The 19,088-nt window shown below is 38.0% G+C and overlaps 1 protein-coding gene across 6 annotated transcripts in view; it reads left to right on the plus strand.

Annotated features, from left to right (window-relative positions):
• The window catches only part of FRMPD4 (FERM and PDZ domain containing 4), a 301,848-nt gene that overhangs the window by 222,684 nt on the left and 60,076 nt on the right, over positions 1-19,088 (plus strand). For 5 of the 6 annotated variants that reach the window (XM_064646614.1, XM_064646608.1, XM_064646610.1 and 2 more), the window contains 2 exons: positions 9,349-9,509; positions 11,812-11,914. In XM_064646614.1, coding sequence (XP_064502684.1) covers positions 9,349-9,509; positions 11,812-11,914 — 264 coding nt within the window. The remainder of the gene's footprint in view (positions 1-9,348; positions 9,510-11,811; positions 11,915-19,088) is intronic. The other variant, XM_064646612.1, reaches the window with a different exon arrangement.

Raw genomic sequence — 19,088 nt, forward strand, 5'->3', positions numbered from 1 at the left:
TGTCATTCTGTTACTTCAGTTAAGTTTTCTTTCTTGTTTTGCAATTGCTGAGGAGTCATAATGGCGTGCTCCCAAATCAGCAGTCAAGAAGAGCAATCCTCTCTATTTGTATTTGTTAAAAGAAAGGGAAAAGAAAGAGATGGCTTCTCTGCTTCCTCTCTGTCTTGAAGGCCTTCTCCAGAGCTGTTACAGAATTAGAGGATTTGCTTTGAAGACTGACTGTGAAGACTTAGTTACAAAACATGAAGGCTTGATTTTGGGACTTCCGGGAGTTATTATGGAAATCTTTTAAGTTCAGCCATACACCTTGGTTGCTTGCAGATCCCCTTCACTTTCCATAATTCACTTCTGTCTAATAGCTGGAAAATGGAAAGCATTCATTGAATCAGTGAAAAAGTTGTACGTCTTTATAAAAGCACCTTTCTAACCTTTCTTTTGCTCGAATTTGCAGTGAAGAGAACTCATACCCATCATGGGACACTGTAGACAGCTTATTGTACTGATGTACAGGCTGCTTCCCTGTGTAACCCTGAACTTGGGCAAACTCACGTTTCTAACTGGGTTGCTGTGTTGCCCTTTGCTCAAGTCAACTCTCCAGCCTACTTCTGAGTGCAGAGAGCTGTACCAACAAGAATGATATAGTAGTTTATGTCCCTAAATCTTTAAATACTTGATTGTGGATAAACTAAGCAGGTGCAGTATTGAGTACCCACTGTGTACCTACTTACCCATATGTTGCTATTTCACCTGATTTGCTGCTTCCAGCTGATGTTCAGTTTCCACCTGAGAAAGGCTGCACTTTGCCGAAGAGGCAATAGGTGAAATGCTGGACTGATGTGGTACCAGAAGGGCAGGTTTTGGTTCAGGAGCCCTCCACTGTAAACTGTGAAAAGGAAGGAAATGAGTAGATGATTCAAAGTGCTTTCTGTGACCTGCTCATCCATTCAATTGCTGAAGGAGTGAGGAAGATTAAGTTCAAAAGGAGAAACACGGGGAGGTTACTTCTGCTTTAACTGCTTATCTCCGTGTGCTCGTAACAGTACTGAGTTCCCAGGACCTAGGCAGGTACAGAGCTGCTGAAGTAGGGGCTTTCATATTTCAGCTCTTTGCTCATGCCAAACTCAGCTGCACCAGGGGGTTACAGTGGTACAGAATTAAATCTAGATTCTGTCTTCTTACCACATTATCAGGTTACCCACACTTAGTGTTTACAGAGAGTGACATGTGCATGTTGAAGGAAGCCTCTAGCATTGCACCAGACCAGATTTTTTTTAGTTAGTAGCTTTCCTAATCTAATCAGCACCTTAAAAGTTATTTCCATGCTGTTTCTCCTCCCTCATTCTTTTTATAACGTTTCAGTTGGACAAATTGTACATGTTGAGTCGGAGATGGCGGCTCCTTTTCCTAGCTGAATGAGAGATGCTGGCGGCCCTCCACAGAGGTCTGTGCTGTTTGCTGCAGAGCTGGGCCAGGCAGGAGCTGACAGATTGCTATTGATGGAGTTAGCATGCAACCTTTCTAAAGCAGGATGAATAGGAATTGTTCACTCTGTTTTCCAGAGGACACTTTCAACCCAAATGGATTTATTGTGTATTTGCAGTTCAGTAAATCTTTTTTTCCCCCCTTTCCTATGTCTGTAGTTGCAACAGGGTTTATTGATGCATGTGCAGAAGATAATGAAAAGCTACATTTCAGCTCATCTTTATGGGCCTCAAAGTAGTTTGCTATCCTAAATGGAGTTGCTCAGATCACATTAAGAAAAATGCTTTTTGTGGGGAAAAAAACAAGATGTACTTCAAGTTCTAACCCAGTAAGAAATTCCTGCCCTAGAGGAAAGCCAGTAATTCTAATTTCTAACAAAAACATCTTGCACGATTTCCTTCTTGAAGGACCTGGGCCAGGCTGGTGGCCAAACACCCTGCCTCCCTGTGCTGTACTACCAGCCCATGCTGCATATGCAAGACCTGACTTGTGGAAAGGCTCCTTTAAGGAAGGAAATGTCAGTGATTTCGTGGGGTCCTAAATCTCCATTCCAGGAAAAAGCAAGGCCTAATTGGTGGTGAAACCAGCTAATGTTGGCCCTTGGCCATTTCTACTGTCTTGTTTCCTCCCACAGTTGGATTACTCTGTGTTTGTACAGCTCCAGCACAGGACTTGCCCTGGAATTGCTTGTGGGAAGTAGTTCACCTTTCATCCATAATTTCATCCAAGCAGTCTAGTACATATTAATAATTTGTGAGTTTCCTTTGGCTATGAAAACCTACTCAGGACTGGGCCCCTGAATCTCCTTCCACTTAAAGGCTTTGAAATCAAGAGTATTTCTGATGAAACCGGTGTCACCCAGGTGGTAAAAGATTGCTGGGACAGAAACTGAATGCAAAAGTGCCGTTCAGCGCAGTGTGTGGAAGGGTAATTGCTCATTAAGGGGATGGATTGTCAGTGTGCATTATATGCCGTATGTGCATGGCTGCGATTTAGACATACTCACCATTGGCACACCTGTGTTGTCTGTGCATTTCAGGCAGTGAGTCAGGCAGAGGCTGGCATCACGCTCTGCTTACAGGGGAGGAAGTTGCAACATTCAGGTGGCCAGTGTTGCTGGACTTCCTCTTTTCTTCCTTTGGGAGAGGTTCCCCTTTGAGATTTTTTTCTAACATATTTACTTCTTGAAAACTGTATTTATTTTCCTTTTTGCCCAATTTTCAGTTGTGTTACTCGTCTTAAAATATTCATAGCTCATCTCTGCAGGCTCCCTTCCTTTCTTTCCTTCCCATTGTTTCTCTGTCTCTTTCTACACCAATTTTCACTGAGGTGTTTCTATGCAATTTCTGCTATTTGGCTGGTGCCTGTGAAGTCCCATCCCAATAGATGGTAGGAAATCCAATGTGCATCATGAACAGAGCTCTTGAAATGTTTGTGGCTATCCTGAGAGAAGAAAAATAAAAGAGAACCTGTCTGGCAATCTGTAGATACAAAACTCAAAGCAAACAACTGCTAGTCTGCAGTTGGGGCCTGTGGCTTATTTCCATGTCTTTGTGGAATTCAAGTAGAGAATTCTTTTCTTCCTGCTTATAACAATCACATATAGTATAGGCAGAATGCAGAAGCATTCACATATTGCACGTGTAATAATTTGAGTGCTAATTGTCGTAGTGAATTATATTTTCAGTGTATTTTTCCAAGTGCCTGCCTGAAGCTGAACATAAATCTTTTTAGTCCTCTAAATTTGTAGTCATGGCAGTTTTATTCACTGCAATTTTGCTTCACTTTGCCTTACTTTAGGGTGCAGATCATGCCCAACAGTGGAAGAGTGGATTTTGAAATTTTTTTACGTGTCAGATTTCCCTGTATCCAATTTTATCAAAAAAGCTGTCACCAACTTCTTCTTAAACCAGAAAACCTTTTTCTTTCTAATTACATTTTTACCATATGTTCATCCAGATGGCATATGCCAAACATTCCTAGGGTGTTATAAAATGACCTGACTTTGGAGGATTTAACTGTTGAAGAAGCTTATAAAAAAATAAAATTGACACCGGGGCAGAAAAGTAGTCCTAGAAAGAAAGAAAGAAAGAAAAAAATCTGATAAATCTTTCCAGTTATATTTTGTGCCTGTGATACTGAATTCTCAGTATACACACCTGCATGAAAACAGTGGAAATGTAGGGAAAGTTGACTCCTTTTTGAACTGCTGAAAATAAAATTTTTGTCTGTTGAATATGTCTAAAAAAATTCTGGAGCTATGAGCGACATTCTGGTTTCCTGCAAAATGGAGAAAAAAGATTTTGTCGAGCCACCAGATTCTCTGTAGGAGCAGTAGTTTTACTTAGTAATGTAATAACTCCTTGGGCATTTTTTTCTTGAAATATCATTTTCAAGTAGAAGGCAGACAAAGTTGATGCATGATTTTGACACTTGTGTCCTAGTTCTTAATAATTCTTGAGGGATTTATTGGAGAAAATAAATTAACATGGGGTATACTGAGAGATACCAGGAAGGAAGGAAGGAAATTATTTTTCATATTTAGCTACTAGTTAAGATAAATAAATGAAGATGTTTTTCATTTTCTGGAAGGTTTGCATATTTAATCTCACCTATGACAGTTCCCTTTGAGCTGTCATTGTTGTTTTGGTAGTCTTTCCAGATTATTAAACAGAAAAATGTAAAATAGCCTCATGTAATTATCAGTCTCCATAATACTGTCTCAAGTCTCAAGCCATTTTACCTAGTGTTAATTCCTGAAGAAGAGAGATTAATGAGAATCAAATTTTCTTTCTTGTGTTTACAACAATAGCTTTTGGAACTCCCAGGAAATTTTCAGTGCATGACTCAAGACTCTGAATAGAATATGAACCAAGATGTAGTTTCGGGGCAGGATGGGCAGAGGCTCATGGTCTCAGGGATTCAGATGGACAGTTGTCAATGAAGGTTGACAATCACAACTGCAAAACAGAGCAAATCCTCCACCTCCTCCAAATTAATCTTAATCAGAGAGGATTTTAACAGTGCTCAATATGAACTGGCTTTGCTATTCCTGAATTAAAGCTTTTATTAAAAAAAAGTCCTTATCTCCATCCTCCTCGCCCAGTTCCACTCATCAGCCCATGAGTGGTTTGACATTTCCACATACTCTTCTCCATCAGTGTTACACCTGCTGTGTCTCAAGTAAGAACAGAGTCTATTTTGTAGGTAAATCAACCTGTATAGCAGAGATATTGTAGCTGTTTAAAAGCTAAGGATTAAACCCCTCAAACTAGCGAATTGGTGTTAACCTGTGAAGTAATTGAAACAAACTGTAATAGGGGAATATGAAATGAAACACCAAAAAGCAGCCTGTCTCCACCCTGTCAAAATGGCAACAGCCATTTGAGTACTGTTGTTTTAGAGTTTGTGGCTGTGCAGCTGTATTCAACTCAGCTTGAGGTATCACTTTTTCTGCTCTTTTTTTGGATGTCTTTGCAGAATGGAGTTGAAGTTGTTCCTGTGTCTTTGTTATATATTTCCAAAATACTGCTCATCATAAACAGGGTTGCTGCATTCATGACATAGCTTTCAGTTTCTTAGAAGAGTTAGAGCCCTAAGCATTTTCCTGTGGGAATGCAAACTCCTGCCTGCTCAGCACAAGCTTTCTTAGCTGCTATAGACAAAACTCTCAGAATTAGCCCACCAATCCCTCAGTGTCAGGGAATGACATGTCAAAATCCAAAAGCTGAAAAAGCATTGTATTCAGATACTTTGCATTTAATCACTAGTATTCATTATTAAATCAAGCTCTTCATTGTAGTCTTTGTTTAGATATTCCTTGCATTATTCAACCTGTAATTTGAATGAGGAAAATGCTAAGAAGTTTTCCATGGAAAATATTACCAAGTTAATAATTCTGAAGCTAATAATGTGAAGATTCAAAGTACCAGCCTTAAACCACACCTCTGACTTAAACTAAGCATGAATTTGGGTATACTCATGCTACATTAGGTTCCTCTTAATGTCCTAGGCAGCTGAATTGTGTTTGCAAGTGCTGGTGGTTGTGTTGCAGCTGATAGTGTTCCCCAAGATGTTTTTCTTTCCTTAATTTTCTTCCTCTTTGCTCACTGTAGGCCCCTTTGGGGGTAAGTGTGCACATGAATTTTATGCCACCCTGCAATGTCTCCATTCTTCTCTGTATGTTGGTGCATGCATGCTCAGATGCCTTCTCTCTCATTTCCTCTGTTAACTTCTCTTTTGAGTAGAGCAGTTGCCACAGACAGTTTTTGCTTGGAATTACACTTCTGTTATGGTTTTCCATAGCTGGTAGTTTATCTCTCAGAAGAGTCTGGTGTATAAAATCTCTGTTCCAGAAATTCTCTAAGAATTACTTTCCCTAATACTGGCAGCTGTCTCCCACTGCTTACAATATGAGTGCATCAGAGAAGATAGCCTTTTGTAAAGCAGGAACTTAGCTCAGCCATTGAAAATGCTAGGAAATAGGTATCTCTCTTTGAAAAGGCAATCTGAGGGCAGCTTGCGTTTGTGTATATGGAAAGAACAGTTCATACTTAAAATCTCAGGGTTTTTCCTTTTCTTCCATTTTTCCTTCAGAAAAGTGAATCTTTAGGTATAGTATAAGAACTGTGGCATCTAAACACATTTTTTTACTGTGTTTGAAGCGAACATGAAGTTTGCAGTGTTGCAGTTATTCTTATATTACACAGTATAAATGATGCTCTGTGTAGTTTTCCCTAAAGTGACTGTTTTGAGTTCAAGTTTATTACATTCTGGTTTAGCACTCTAGCATAGTTATTCTGCAGATGTCAATATTTTCCATAGCTGAGATGGAGATCAAATACTTCCAATTAATGCAAAATTCAAATTAGTCTTGAACTGTGGTACTACAACTGGCATCTCAATAATGAACTAGCCACAGGAGGAAGCGGGTTTGTCAATGTACCATCACACAAAGCTTTGAGTATTCATCTAATCTCTTCTGGGACCATATTCATATATCTTGCTGCTCTCTTGAAATACACTTCCAATGTACTGAATGACACAAGAATATCTGATGCAGCAAGCTGTGGGAGCGTGAGCTGCAAAGTCTTTTTAGTTGATGTATTTCAAGGTGGATAACCTTAAAAATCAATAGTGTCTGCTGCACCACTCAGAATCATGATGGACTGTTCCTCGCTGATCCTCTTGCTTAGGCTTTGAATAACTGATGCTGCGCTGCTGCAAATTCTCAATACCAGCTGATGCAAGGGCTGGAGCAAGGCATCCATAGCAGGGCTGCTCTTTAGAGCAACTCTCTGTGTCTCCTCTTACAGTTTGTTATCTGAAGTGCAGCTGTTGGTGGATGTTTTGGGGGTTGGTTTGGGTTTCTTTCCATCATGATTTAGTTTTTAAACCAGACTACACAAGTGCTTGAAGAGAGAGGATGTACAATGGCAGGAAATTAGTTTTCAAAGGCTCAAACAGTATTTTTTAATTGCTCGTAAATGTGGCATTTTCTCTTTGGAAACAGAAGACTCTTTCTGTTTGGGCTTGTAGTGCTCCAGTTACAAAAATGGAAACAACTGTTAGGAAGAAATGATTAAACAGAACATCTTAACTTTTTGGGAAGTTTAGTAAGGCTGTCATCTAAAAGAGGTAACAAATGCAGAGTTTCATGTTCTCTACCAAAACAAAGCTCAGAAGTTGAAATAGTGACACCTCAGAAATTGTCTCATAAGAAGGACAAAATGTTTAAATGTCTAGCAGCACAAATCATAAATAGGAATCTTTTGGGGAGGAGGTGCCTGGGAGGTCTTAAAGATAGATTTCTTAAAGAGTCTGCATAAAATTCTCTGGGATTTCTAACAGTTAGTTTGAAATGAACAATAGAAAATTATGTAAAATAAACTGACAAAAACTGGAAGAACAGGAGGATAATAAAGTACCAGATGTGATGCACCAGCTAGTAAAAAGCATACATTTTCTTTGCTGACCTCACTTTATGCAGATAGCAGTAGAGCACAGAGATATTCTTTTGCATTCCTATTTTTGTAAGAAAGTAGCTTCTTCTGCCTCTGATCATATGCATAAAAAAGCAGCATGTTACTCTTAGGCAGACTGAATCTAGTGATGGGGATAGAGAGTTTCTTTGAAGAAAAGCCCTAGAAAAATCCAGTAACAGAAATAGACTCCCACTGAGAGTTTACAGAGATTTTGCTCTTCTGTGTATCAGTAATGAAGCAGACCATGAGGAGAATGGAAACTGATGTCACGCCCAGGGTGTATGTATTGGGGAAAGATCAGAGCAGTTTTTGTGTGTCATTGATGCTGAAAATAGATCTCGGAATGATGCTTTTCTCCTTTTGGACTCCTGTTTGGAGTTCTTCAGGGAATTGTATTTGTGAATGAAAAAGGGACAGGAGGTGAGAGCAACAATGCTGGTTGCATGGTATGCCCCTTTAATTCTCATATTATAGCATATTATATATATCAAAGATATGGGAAAATTACTTGACATTCTTATTGTTAATTAATTATGAGGATGCCAACTTTCAAACTGATGATACCATGTACTGCTGTAGGGATATCTGCCTCTCTGATGTGCATTTTGGTGTGCTTAGGTTGGGCACCTGGTTGTTGCCTTTCTCAGAGCCTGTAGCCTCTCTGCAGGTGGGGTTGGGACTTGGCTCCATTTGTCTACTGCATTTATCCGCCAGGAGCTAGAGTTAGTTCAGCACTTGCAGACTTACAGTCTGTTGAAGATAAAAAAGGAGTTAGCTTTTGGCTAGGCAACTTCAAACAAATGCTATCTGAGCTCTGTCAATACTGCAATAACTTGATGCCATGAGCTGTTGTCTGTCTTCATGCTATGCTGACCAGGTATTGCTTGTTGCCTGCAGTGGTGACTGTGTTTCCTGAATCACGAGTTTGTTTGATGGCCTTTGGAAGGGTATAACACTGGAGCAGTCTGTTTGTCTGTCTAATTGGCACTGGGAATTGGTCATTGTGATTCAGTGGGAAGCTCCAGGCATTGGGTGGAAAATGCAGAGTATGTTTTGGTTCTGACTACATACAGCATCAGCTACATTTTAGTGCTTATTAATGTTAATTTTAAATCTCTATGCTTTTAAACCATTACTTGTTTCATGGATATATGACGTTGGATAGTTTTCATCCTTTCTATTTTCTGTTTGAAAAATCAAGATCTTTCCCTCCATCCATGAGAACTTTTTCTTCTAGGTACAATAAATAAGCTTTGTCATAACGCTGTAGATGAAAGTATTTTAGTAATTCCAGATAAATATATTTTCTTAATATCTTTTTTTGTTTGTGTCTGGAATAGTTTGAAGTGACTTTGGAAAGTTTACGCAAGTAGTAAATACAGAGCCGCTACCTGTGCCTTCGGTAGTCTGAGAGGACTCACCTCAGAAACTTGCTTAACATTTTAGAAAACCAGATTTAAATGTGTGCACTCTTTATAAAACAGCTGGTGGACTCTAACTGTTGTCTTTTACTTTATGAACAGGTCACTACCATTATTTTTCCCTTCCAAAAAATGAAGGATGAAAAATTCAAGCACAGATGACAAAGGCTTTATTGTCGAGTTATTTTTCTTTCATATATGGGGTATGATTAAATGTGTGCTGTCAAAAAGAGGCCTCTTTATAGCCTGATACTATTGATTAGTATTTGAAACCTGCCAGCAACATTATTACTTTATGCATAAGAAAATATAATAGAAAATTATTAAGTTGATATTTAGTTCCTCTAGTGAGAACGTTTCAGATATTCATCTCATATCGTTGCTTGGCTCAAGCAGATACCACAAAATCATGTTTTAATGATTTTTTTTCCTTTTTCCATCTTTTTTTTTGTTTTCCACAGTCACATGACACAATCAGCCACATTTGAAGACCCTCGAATAGAGAGCTGCCAAATAACCCCTCCAGCCCCTCGGAAAGTGGAAATGAGGAGGGATCCTGTGCTAGGATTTGGGTTTGTGGCTGGTAGTGAAAAGCCAGTTGTTGTACGCTCAGTAACACCAGGTATGTTTTCCCCACCTGACTCTGGAAGAAAACTCAGTCTGCTGAGATGAAATGCAGTTACAAATTTGAGTACTGTTGAAATATTCAGGCAGACAAAGTAATCACAAATACTAGGTAGGATTTTAAGCCTTGTATTATCCAGTGGTTTCCTTCCTCACACTCATTATTGAACATTATGTAAATGTGTTAACAAAAAGCCAGTTTGGAGTTAATGCTCTGAGCCATCACTATTGTTTGCCTGAAAAAAGTTAACTCATTTCATTCAAGGAAAGAAGGTCTTCTCACTCTTATCTTTACATTGGCTTGCTATCACCTTCATTGACATTGAATCAGTATTTTCAAGAGGTATGTTGAATAGTGAGATTAAAACTTAAATATTTTTCATTCTTTTCATTATCAGCTTACCAAGGACAACTAGGTTTCTAAAAACAATATTTTTTTTTTTGTAAAAGAGGATGTTATTGCTGGCTCTTTTTGTTTGTTTGTTGGTTGGTTGGTTTTATTTGGTTGTTGGTTTTGGGGATGTTTGTTTTGGGTTTGTTTTGGTTGTTTTTTTGTTTGTTTGTTTTTTGTTGGTTCGGTTTTGGTTTTTTGCTTGGTTTTGGGGGTTTTGTTGTGGTTTTTTGTCTTTTTTTTGTTTGTTTTTGGTTTTTGTTTGTTTGGTTTGGTTTTGGTTTTTTGGGGTTTTTTTGTTTGTTTTTGTTTTGTTTTGGTTTGGTTTTGTTTTGTTGTTGTTTTGTTGTTGTTGTTGTTGTTGGGTTTTTTTTCAGTGAAAATATCTGTATAGCTATGTGGTTAAAAGCCAGGTCAAAATAAATCAAAAAAGTTATGAGGGATCAAGCCTGGGACTGATCAGTCTTCTGAATAGCAGTCTCCCCAAAAGCTCTCAATGCTTAAAAGTTCAGTTGTTATATAAAAATGCTATGAAGCCAAGGGCAGGGATTTGACTTTGCTCTTGTTCAATATATTCTCCAGAACCCCCATAGAGAGCAGAGGAGAGGCAAAATTGATCTGTCAAGTTCTGATGTCATTTACCCCCGTGTGTGCATTGATTTCATTTATATTGCTTTCACATGAAGTGAGCAGTGTAACTAATATTTGAACTAGATCCATACAGTTTATTTCTCTCAACTTGGCATTATTAATGTAGTTTTATGTTAAAGTTGGAGGATGTGTTTATTATATTCTGTTTCAAGTGAATAGGAGGAAATACAAGCTCAGGACAACATTCTCCTATGTGGATTTGTGTTCATTTATGCTGGATATAGAAGTGGAGTAAAGTTTTCAAAGCAAAGGAAAGGGACAGCATTAGCTCAATTGGTTTTGATACGGAAATATTTTCTTGTAAGACTTTATCTTCCTATTGGTAATATTATTCTGGGGTTTATTTATCATCATTGCAGAGTTTAAATGCAGAGATTAGAGAGGATATATCTTTTCATTAGGAATTGTGATGTCACACCACCTTCTGGGCATGTAATTGTGCTGAGAAGTTTAATGTGCATTTTATAAAGCATAAACTTAATGTGCATTTCAGCAACATTGGAATCCAAAACACGTAGACATACATGACTGATTGTCTATTCAGATAAATGCAAAATATCCATGTCTAACTGAAAGTGGCAATGCTTTTGGATGTACCTGTGTTCATCAAGTGGTAGGAATCCAGAGGAAAAGAGACTCAGAGGTTGGAGGTATAAAAACTTACTGTCTTCAATTGACAGAAAATTCAGAGGGGACACCTGTGAGTGATGTTCAAATACGTGAGTGATGTTTCGTAGGAAAGAGGAATAAGGGATTCTCTAGTGTTACTTTGCCTGGGACAGGAAACAGTGTGTTGCAATGAGGAAGGTCTGGCATAGACACCATGGAAAAAGATTTCCTGATCTTAACAGTAGATAAATGGGATCATTTATTTGCAGGAAAAGTAATCCTTCTCAGGGTGGTCTTACAAAATATCAGGCAAACATTGATCAGGCATGGGTAAAGTATGGTTGATCATACCTTAAAGGGTACATTAGTCCACCCCTTATGGGTTCTTTTGGCCCTCCCAAAAATCAAGCCCTTATTTTACGTGGTTATATATGGGTTTGGAACTTGAGGAACTTCAGTAGAAGCTGCTAAGTCACTAGCTTTCAAGATTGTCCTGGTGAGGAAGTACTGGTAATGTCAGAAATAATGTTGGTGTTAAACATGTCATTAGTTGAAGGAAAAAAAACACCTGTAGTATGAGAGCAACAGAGTGTGTCTATGCATTTACAATGGTCTGCTAACCTGTGCTTTTTTTTTCATTCCTCTGCAGGCGGGCCCTCTGAAGGAAAGCTTATACCAGGGGATCAGATCATAATGATTAATGATGAGCCAGTCAGCACTGCTCCAAGGGAGAGAGTCATCGACCTTGTCAGGTAGTTGATGTCCTGTCACTTAAACAATGAACCCAGTGGCTTATTGCCTGTGCAGTCATTCAGTAGTACAGCAAGTCTTGCCTTCTCACGGCTGAGAAGAGAGAAAATAATGTTGCTTTAGTCATAACAAAGAATGGTGAATTATTTTATTACTGAAATGAAGTGTCCTCTTAAAATGTCATCTGGGTATCTGAAAAAGGTATAATAAAATCCTGCAACAGCTCCAAAGTACTTGGGTATCAAAAGAGGAATAGTTTTCTCCTGGTATCCATTTTTGGTATGGGTTGTTGAAAAGATAATTCCTGGAGCAAGAAGTGCCAGTCACTGTTGTATTATTGTTCATTTTTTACATGAGTAAAGTCAGGTTTGTCTAATATGAAGAGGAAAGAAAGTTTGGTGGGCTGATTTTTGAGAGTGAATGAGTGCATGTAAGTATGTAGAGAAGCTCAAGGAGTGTTTGAGTGGATTGCAGGTAGGTGAGTTTGTGTGAAAAAAGCAGGCAGGGTTGTGTAGATAGAACACAGAAATTCAGACAAAAAAGTGATAGTGGATAGTCTAGGAAAGGAGAAATGTCAATATTTGTAATAGGATGTAGAAGGAAAGAAAGGACAGTGACTGTCAAATGCTAAGGATGTAGAAAAAGATGTGTTGCGGTTCACATAATAAACTTCGCATTTGGAGTAACAAGAAATGTTACTACTGAAAAGCAAAATGGCAAGTAATTAAAAAGTTAAACATAAAAAATAATAATTTAAATTGCAATAGCCTAGTTGCTGTACTCCAGTTTTGTTTCTGTATTCCCTTTGTCATTGGTGGGTCTAGTTGATTCCTGAGAGATATTCAGATTTTAACAATGCAAGTGCCTCTTCTCAAAACGAGTACCTGTGCAGTGTTTTCAGTGTTACTCATGCAATTTTGAGAAGTCATACTTCCTTTACAGAAATTTGGGCAGGAGGTGCCATCTACTCCTCCTTCAGATGACAATTTGAGCAAACAAGTGCTCATTTGCTGGGGATTCAGCTGTGAACAAAACTTCTAAAAAAGATACAGAAATGGCATTAAAATGCCGGCAATGCTGATGCCTCTATATGTGTTACATGTAGTGGGATTACACAAAATATATTTTCAGATTTTTTTCAAAGAGTACTAACCTGCCAGTCAACTAACAAACACAGTTTGCCAAGAGCTTCTTTTCTTGTGATGAGTAGACCCCATGAGCTGCAGGAGCTATCCTGTTCCTAATTAATGTCTGTCCTGTGCTCTGTGTTGACCACCAGCATAAGCCTCAAAAATGGGTCTTATACTCATTTTTGATGTCTTTATTTCTTCATAAAGCGATCATATTGCCTTCTTCATTTTTTCCCTGATTCTTTGATATTTAGGGGGAGTTAGGATCTCTATCTCAGTTCTCTGCTATCAGCAATATGTAGTAATAACAGCAAGGAAATAGACTGATTAGACCTGAGACAAACTGAATTTATTTTGTGTCTGATTCTCTGTCTGCCTTCAAATGAGAAACTCAGTGGAATGTCACCCTCCCCAATTACATTGACTGCATAGGTAGTGTCAAATTGAGTGTTGTTGCATTCCAGGGAAAGCTTTCAGTGATGCTTTCCTTATGCTGTAATTCTACCTCTGCTTTTAAAATCTGTCTGCTGTTGGAATTTTGACAGAGACTCATTCTTTGAAGAGACTCAGAATGAACTGTATTGGGGTTGTATGTTACAGTATTTGAAATTAAGAGCTTTCTTTTCATACCAGTGGGGACATCTGGAATGATTAGACCCTGTCAGTGTACAGTCCTGACACCATAGCAGAAGCAATTCTTTACATCAATGAAATAATGAATCTCTTCTGTATAATTGAAGGTTTTCATATGGATTTGATACATCTGCAACTTTTAAATGCATCTACATTTTTTGAATGTGCATGGAAGAAGTTTTGAAATCTTATTTTCCTGCTGGCACTAGCATGTCAGTAGTCAACAATAAGTGTGTTTTAAATTCATAGAGGAAGTGAGAGGAGATTTCTGGAGGTCATCCAGTCTAACCTCTTGCTCCAGGCAAGGTAGTGTCAAAGTTAAATGTGGCTGCTCAGCACTTGTCAAATCAACTTTTTAATATCTCCAAATATGGAGATTTCACAACTACACTGGGCAGATGTTTTTGTTCTTGACCAGTGGCCTTTCAAGAGAACATGAGCCAACTTCCTCAGTAGCCTTAGATGCATCCCATCTAGGCCCATGGACTTGTGAGGGTCCCTCTTACCTAAGCAATCCCTGATTCTGTCTTTGTCTACCTTTGTTCCCTAAATTCTGTCATTGTTCTTGGGGACCAGGGGGGCAGACCTTGCTGCTGAAGACCAGATCCAAGAAAGCATTGAGCACCTGAGGTTTTTCAGTGTCCTTCATCAGGTTGCCCACTCCATTTAGCTGTGAGTTCATATTTTCTATGGCTTTCACTGCTGTTGTAGTTGTAGAGACCCTTCTTGTTACCCTTCACATCCTGGATCACTTTCAGTGCCAGCTGAGCTTTGTAAATCCTATCCCTGCCTGGCCAGGGTAGGGATTTTGTGTTTGTCCTGGGTAACTTCTCTTCATGTCCATCTCTGGGTTGCTTCCATTTTGCACTGGTCTCCATCAGGCTTTCCCTGTAGAGCCAGACTGGTGTCCTGCTGTGGCTGCCTACTTTCCTGAAGATTGAAGCACACCACTCTGGCAGTTGGAGGAGGTACTCTGTGATCATCACCCAGCTCTGCTGGGCTCTGGGCCTTTCAGAGCTGCATCCAACAGGACCCTGCTTACTGGTGCCCTGGACAAGCCAAAGTCTGATTTTAGATTGGCCTCCTCTTCCTCTTTACCTTCAGAGTCTTACACTGTACCATCTTGTGGTCACTGCAGCACATGAAAAATTGATACTCCAACACTGTAGGTTTTTTGTGCTTATGTGGTCTCCTGCTGAGAATATTTTATATTCATGCTGTGAAACTCCATGGCTATTTTTATGCAGCTCTCCCTCAAAGATTTTTGTAAAGTACAGAAACAATTTGTCTTAATATAATTGCAGAGAGTGTGGAAAAAATTAGTCTGCTTTCAAAATACTGACCTAAAAATCATAGTATGTCAAACAGAAAAAAAAAAACAAATTGCGTGAGGAAAAAAAAAGACAGCTTTCACAACCAGGTGAGTGTCATACTTTAACAGGCTTAGGAAAACACAAAACTGAGCAAAAATATGCACAAAGGTTAGATGTTGTGTCAACCCTGAATGTTAGAGTTTTTTGTGTAATGCAATGTTTAGTTATTTTCCACAAAACTTACGTGAAACTTATGAAAAGAATTATGCAATTGAAGGAAAAGAAAACAGTAAAGATAATTTCTGCTCCAATCTATCTTAAATTAAAAAAAAAAAGAAAATTCAAAATGTTCACCAAAAAGGCTATCTAAAAAACATCAATTAAATCTTTTTTCACTAGGGTAGAGCATATCCTAATCAATAAATTTGCTTTATTTCTAAATTTCCCACAAAATAAGTCAGAGTAATTTCTGTCAGATCATTTGTTTTTCTTCAGCCTTTATCCTATCAGTGCCAAACTCATGGTCTAGTCTTTACTTCTACAGGATTAGAAATAGGTAGGCTTGTCTTTTAAACAAGTCCATTTTGTGTAATGGTTTTTCTACAGGAAAATGCAAGAAATTAAATGGAGTGCATAATACAGAAATGTTCCCATTTTATTGCATTTTAATATTTTAATTATGTGTGTGCTTTCTAAACATTAATTACTGAAAATAATCCTCCTTAAGTAAAAAGCGGTGTTAAAGCCACTTTTGCTTATTCCAGGGGGTATTGAGCAGGAACCTGGTGAAAGATTTTGGTTTGTGTTTTAAGAATTGAGGGATACTGTTGTATCCTAGGAAGTCTCAGGTCTGGAGATTATTTGGGATATTCATTATAAATATCCCCTGTAGGTCATTCTGATCCATTGAATTCTTTTGACTCTGCTTTGCTGGCAACACTTAATTAGTGTTCAAGTCGTTCTTTGAAAGCCAGGGTTGCAGAAATATGAATACAGTATGGTTTACAGACATTTGGACTCATTATTTCTGGGTGATGTTCAATGGCTTTTGCACAATATTATATTCTCCTGATTTTTTTTTAGAGCAAAAGCCCAAAAGTCATATTTATGGTTTCACTTACAAAGAGAGGTCAAGCTTTATGATTGTTACTTATCTCTGTGGTCGATATGTGTTTCATTCAAGATAGAAAGTTACAGAAATTCAAAAAGGGAAGAAACAAACTCAGTTTTCTAAATGTAAGGCCAAACTCCAGACAAGGATCAAGGGAACAGTATACTTAAGAAAGAAGATGTATTTGCAGTGCAGTCAGTTCAAAATTGTATCAGGAGCTACTTATCTTGGTTTTATTTTACTGCTGAAACAGGTACTGTGAGCTTTTCACACATACTTAACAATAAGTACTTTGAGATAACATTAAAGTCATTGCACAATGGAGCAATTTTTTCCTTATTTGAAAGTGAGCGGGAATGTAAAACTAATGTGTTAGAAGCTGTATTAATGTACGGTATCAATTAATAGATTCTCAGAGGTACATATATTTCATTATCATTGGTTAATGTTACATTTGTATCTTTTTAAGGATCAGTTCAACCAACCTTTTTTTAAAAAACACTTAAAGAAGTATATCTAACAAATATTTTGCCTTATTAGATGTTTATAGGCAATTTCTATAACATGAATGGCTTATTTATCTTAGCTTGTACTGAGTATGCATTAGTTTACAAGGATCCCAATACGTGTAAAGTTTTGTTTTATTTAGTAAGGTATTTTACTGAAATTTTAAGTATTGCTTATGCCATAAAACAAACAGTGAGTAGGGTACAGTAGTGGTATTTTGTTCACACTTCAGTTAAAATGGTTATCGAGACAACTTGTAAGGAGAAGTGGGCACCTGAACAGGGTGACCCATCTGAGATGCTTGTTTTAGAAAAAACTACCTAGTTGCAGAAAGCTTTATTTTTGTATTGGCTCAAAAAAGGGAACAGGAAAGTATTTTAGAGTAGAAACCTTACTTCTAGGTTACTAAATTAGGCTAGATTAGTCCATTTCTTGAAACTGTAAGAGGTGTAAATTAGTATTTGATGTCCTCTGGAATTCCACTAAAAGGCTTTATTTGCAAAGTGAGAACTGAAAAAGGTGAAATTCATTAAAGGCTTTTCTTTCTTGTTGGCTCTATTTTCTATTTAAGAGAAATGACTCAAAAACCTTTCTGAAATAACTCTTGCTTTGGCAAGTTAATGTCACAGCAAGTTTTCATCAAGAGGATCTAGAGGATTCTTTCAATTCTGCAGTAGAATTTATGTTTTAATTTTGTATTGCTGTAAGACTGGAGAGAAGGAACGGTCCAGGATTTTACTTGGCGTGTTGCATTTTTAGTGCTAACATGAACTTAATCAATACTGACCCTCCTCACCATCGTCATGAAATGGATGAGGATTCTGTTGCTGCCGTTTTACTCTGTGTATGTTAGGGACTGGTTTTCCTAGTCTGCATCCTCACAATTAAACACAAGTGTAAAAGGGAGCTCCGAGACAGCGCCTGTCATCATCGTCTCACAGCAGCTGAAAATACCACTTTTCAAATGTAATTTCTGGCTCTAGGCTTAGACTTCTTCATATACTGAATCAAGTAATTTTGGTGGACTTAGTATTAAAGATATTCTTTCTTCATCAACATCATAGAGAAAAAAATCAAGCATATTAAGCTATTAGCTATGATACTGCTTAGCAACCAAAAATCGTGAAAACTGCTTTTTCTGAAAAACCAGTCGTGCAGACCTTTCAATCTGAAGGCACTCCATTATACTCCCAGTTCAATATATAAATCTAGAGGCTATATCCACTTTGTTTCAGGCCCCGATTGATGAATTGCTACTGTTTTGGGTTTTAAACACATAATGGTGAATACAGGGACAAAATGCTGGACCAAATGGTCTGTAGGAATTTTACGAGTGGCATCAAAGGAGATAAGCTTTCTGCCAGGGCGTTTAATTAGCTACTTCTGATCAGCAAGCCCATCCGTGGAGCTCAGAGTCAGGATATGAGAACTCAGTTCCTGTCTGTCATGAGGGGTGTTGCTAGATATATATCTTCTACCTTCTGAGGTGTTTCTGCAACATAATATCAGAGATAATTGAGTCACATTTAAAATTAGCTCTGAATCTGTGAAAACACAGATTTAGTATTGTCTCCTTTACCTTTTTTTCTTGGCTGTTGTGATAAGGTGCTTCTTGTTCTTGAGCTGATGTATTGAGAACTAATTCATATCTCTCCAGATTTAAAGTATTAATCTGCAATATGATTTCAGAAATGCCCGCCCACTTTTTCAAAGGCCTGTAAGAGTTAAGCTGAGTTGAAAGCTGTATAGAGATATTACTTGTTATTGTTAAAATCAGTACCAACTATGGACATTGTTCTCTTTTAAATCCATTGTATCTGCGAAAGCATACAGTCTCATTTCTTTGCTTATTCTTAGCAGAAAGTTGACTGATATGGTTTAGAAAGGTTTGGCCTCAATAAGTCAGATGTTTGGAATGCTGAGAACTTAATTTAACATGTAAACTTAAGTTTCTTTTTATGTTAACCATGGTGAATGGCTCCCAGAGTTGGGAAGTCTAGGGCCTTTTTGAAATTTCAACGCTTGATGTTGTCATCTGGTCATCATCTCACTCAGTTGTCCTCTAGAAAAAGGAGTCAGCAGTGATGAATTTCAGGTCAGCTGTTCCCTAACAAGTTGCTTTATGGTAACTGAATGCAAGGGTATAAATGGAGATGTGGAACAGCTGTGCCCAAAACTCAAGTAACTGTATTGAATGCCTTCTTCAGATGTGAACCAGCAAATATTGCTCTCATTAGCTTGTTCTGGCAAGCAGGCTTATTGCTTCTCATCCAACTAAACAAAACCATTGACTTGTCTGAATGGAAGATTTACTTTAAAGCCAGATGCACTGATGTGAATGTTTCAAAGTAGTTGTTTCCATGTAAAGTTATACAAATGAACACTCAGCTTTGAGTTTATTATGAATTAACCCTTCCACATGATGAATTTCCTCTATATTGCATGCTCAGCAATAGATGTTTATCCTTCTTTTGCTGTTTGT

This window comes from Pseudopipra pipra, chromosome 2 (genome assembly GCF_036250125.1).
Source record: "Pseudopipra pipra isolate bDixPip1 chromosome 2, bDixPip1.hap1, whole genome shotgun sequence".
NCBI lineage: Eukaryota > Metazoa > Chordata > Aves > Passeriformes > Pipridae > Pseudopipra > Pseudopipra pipra.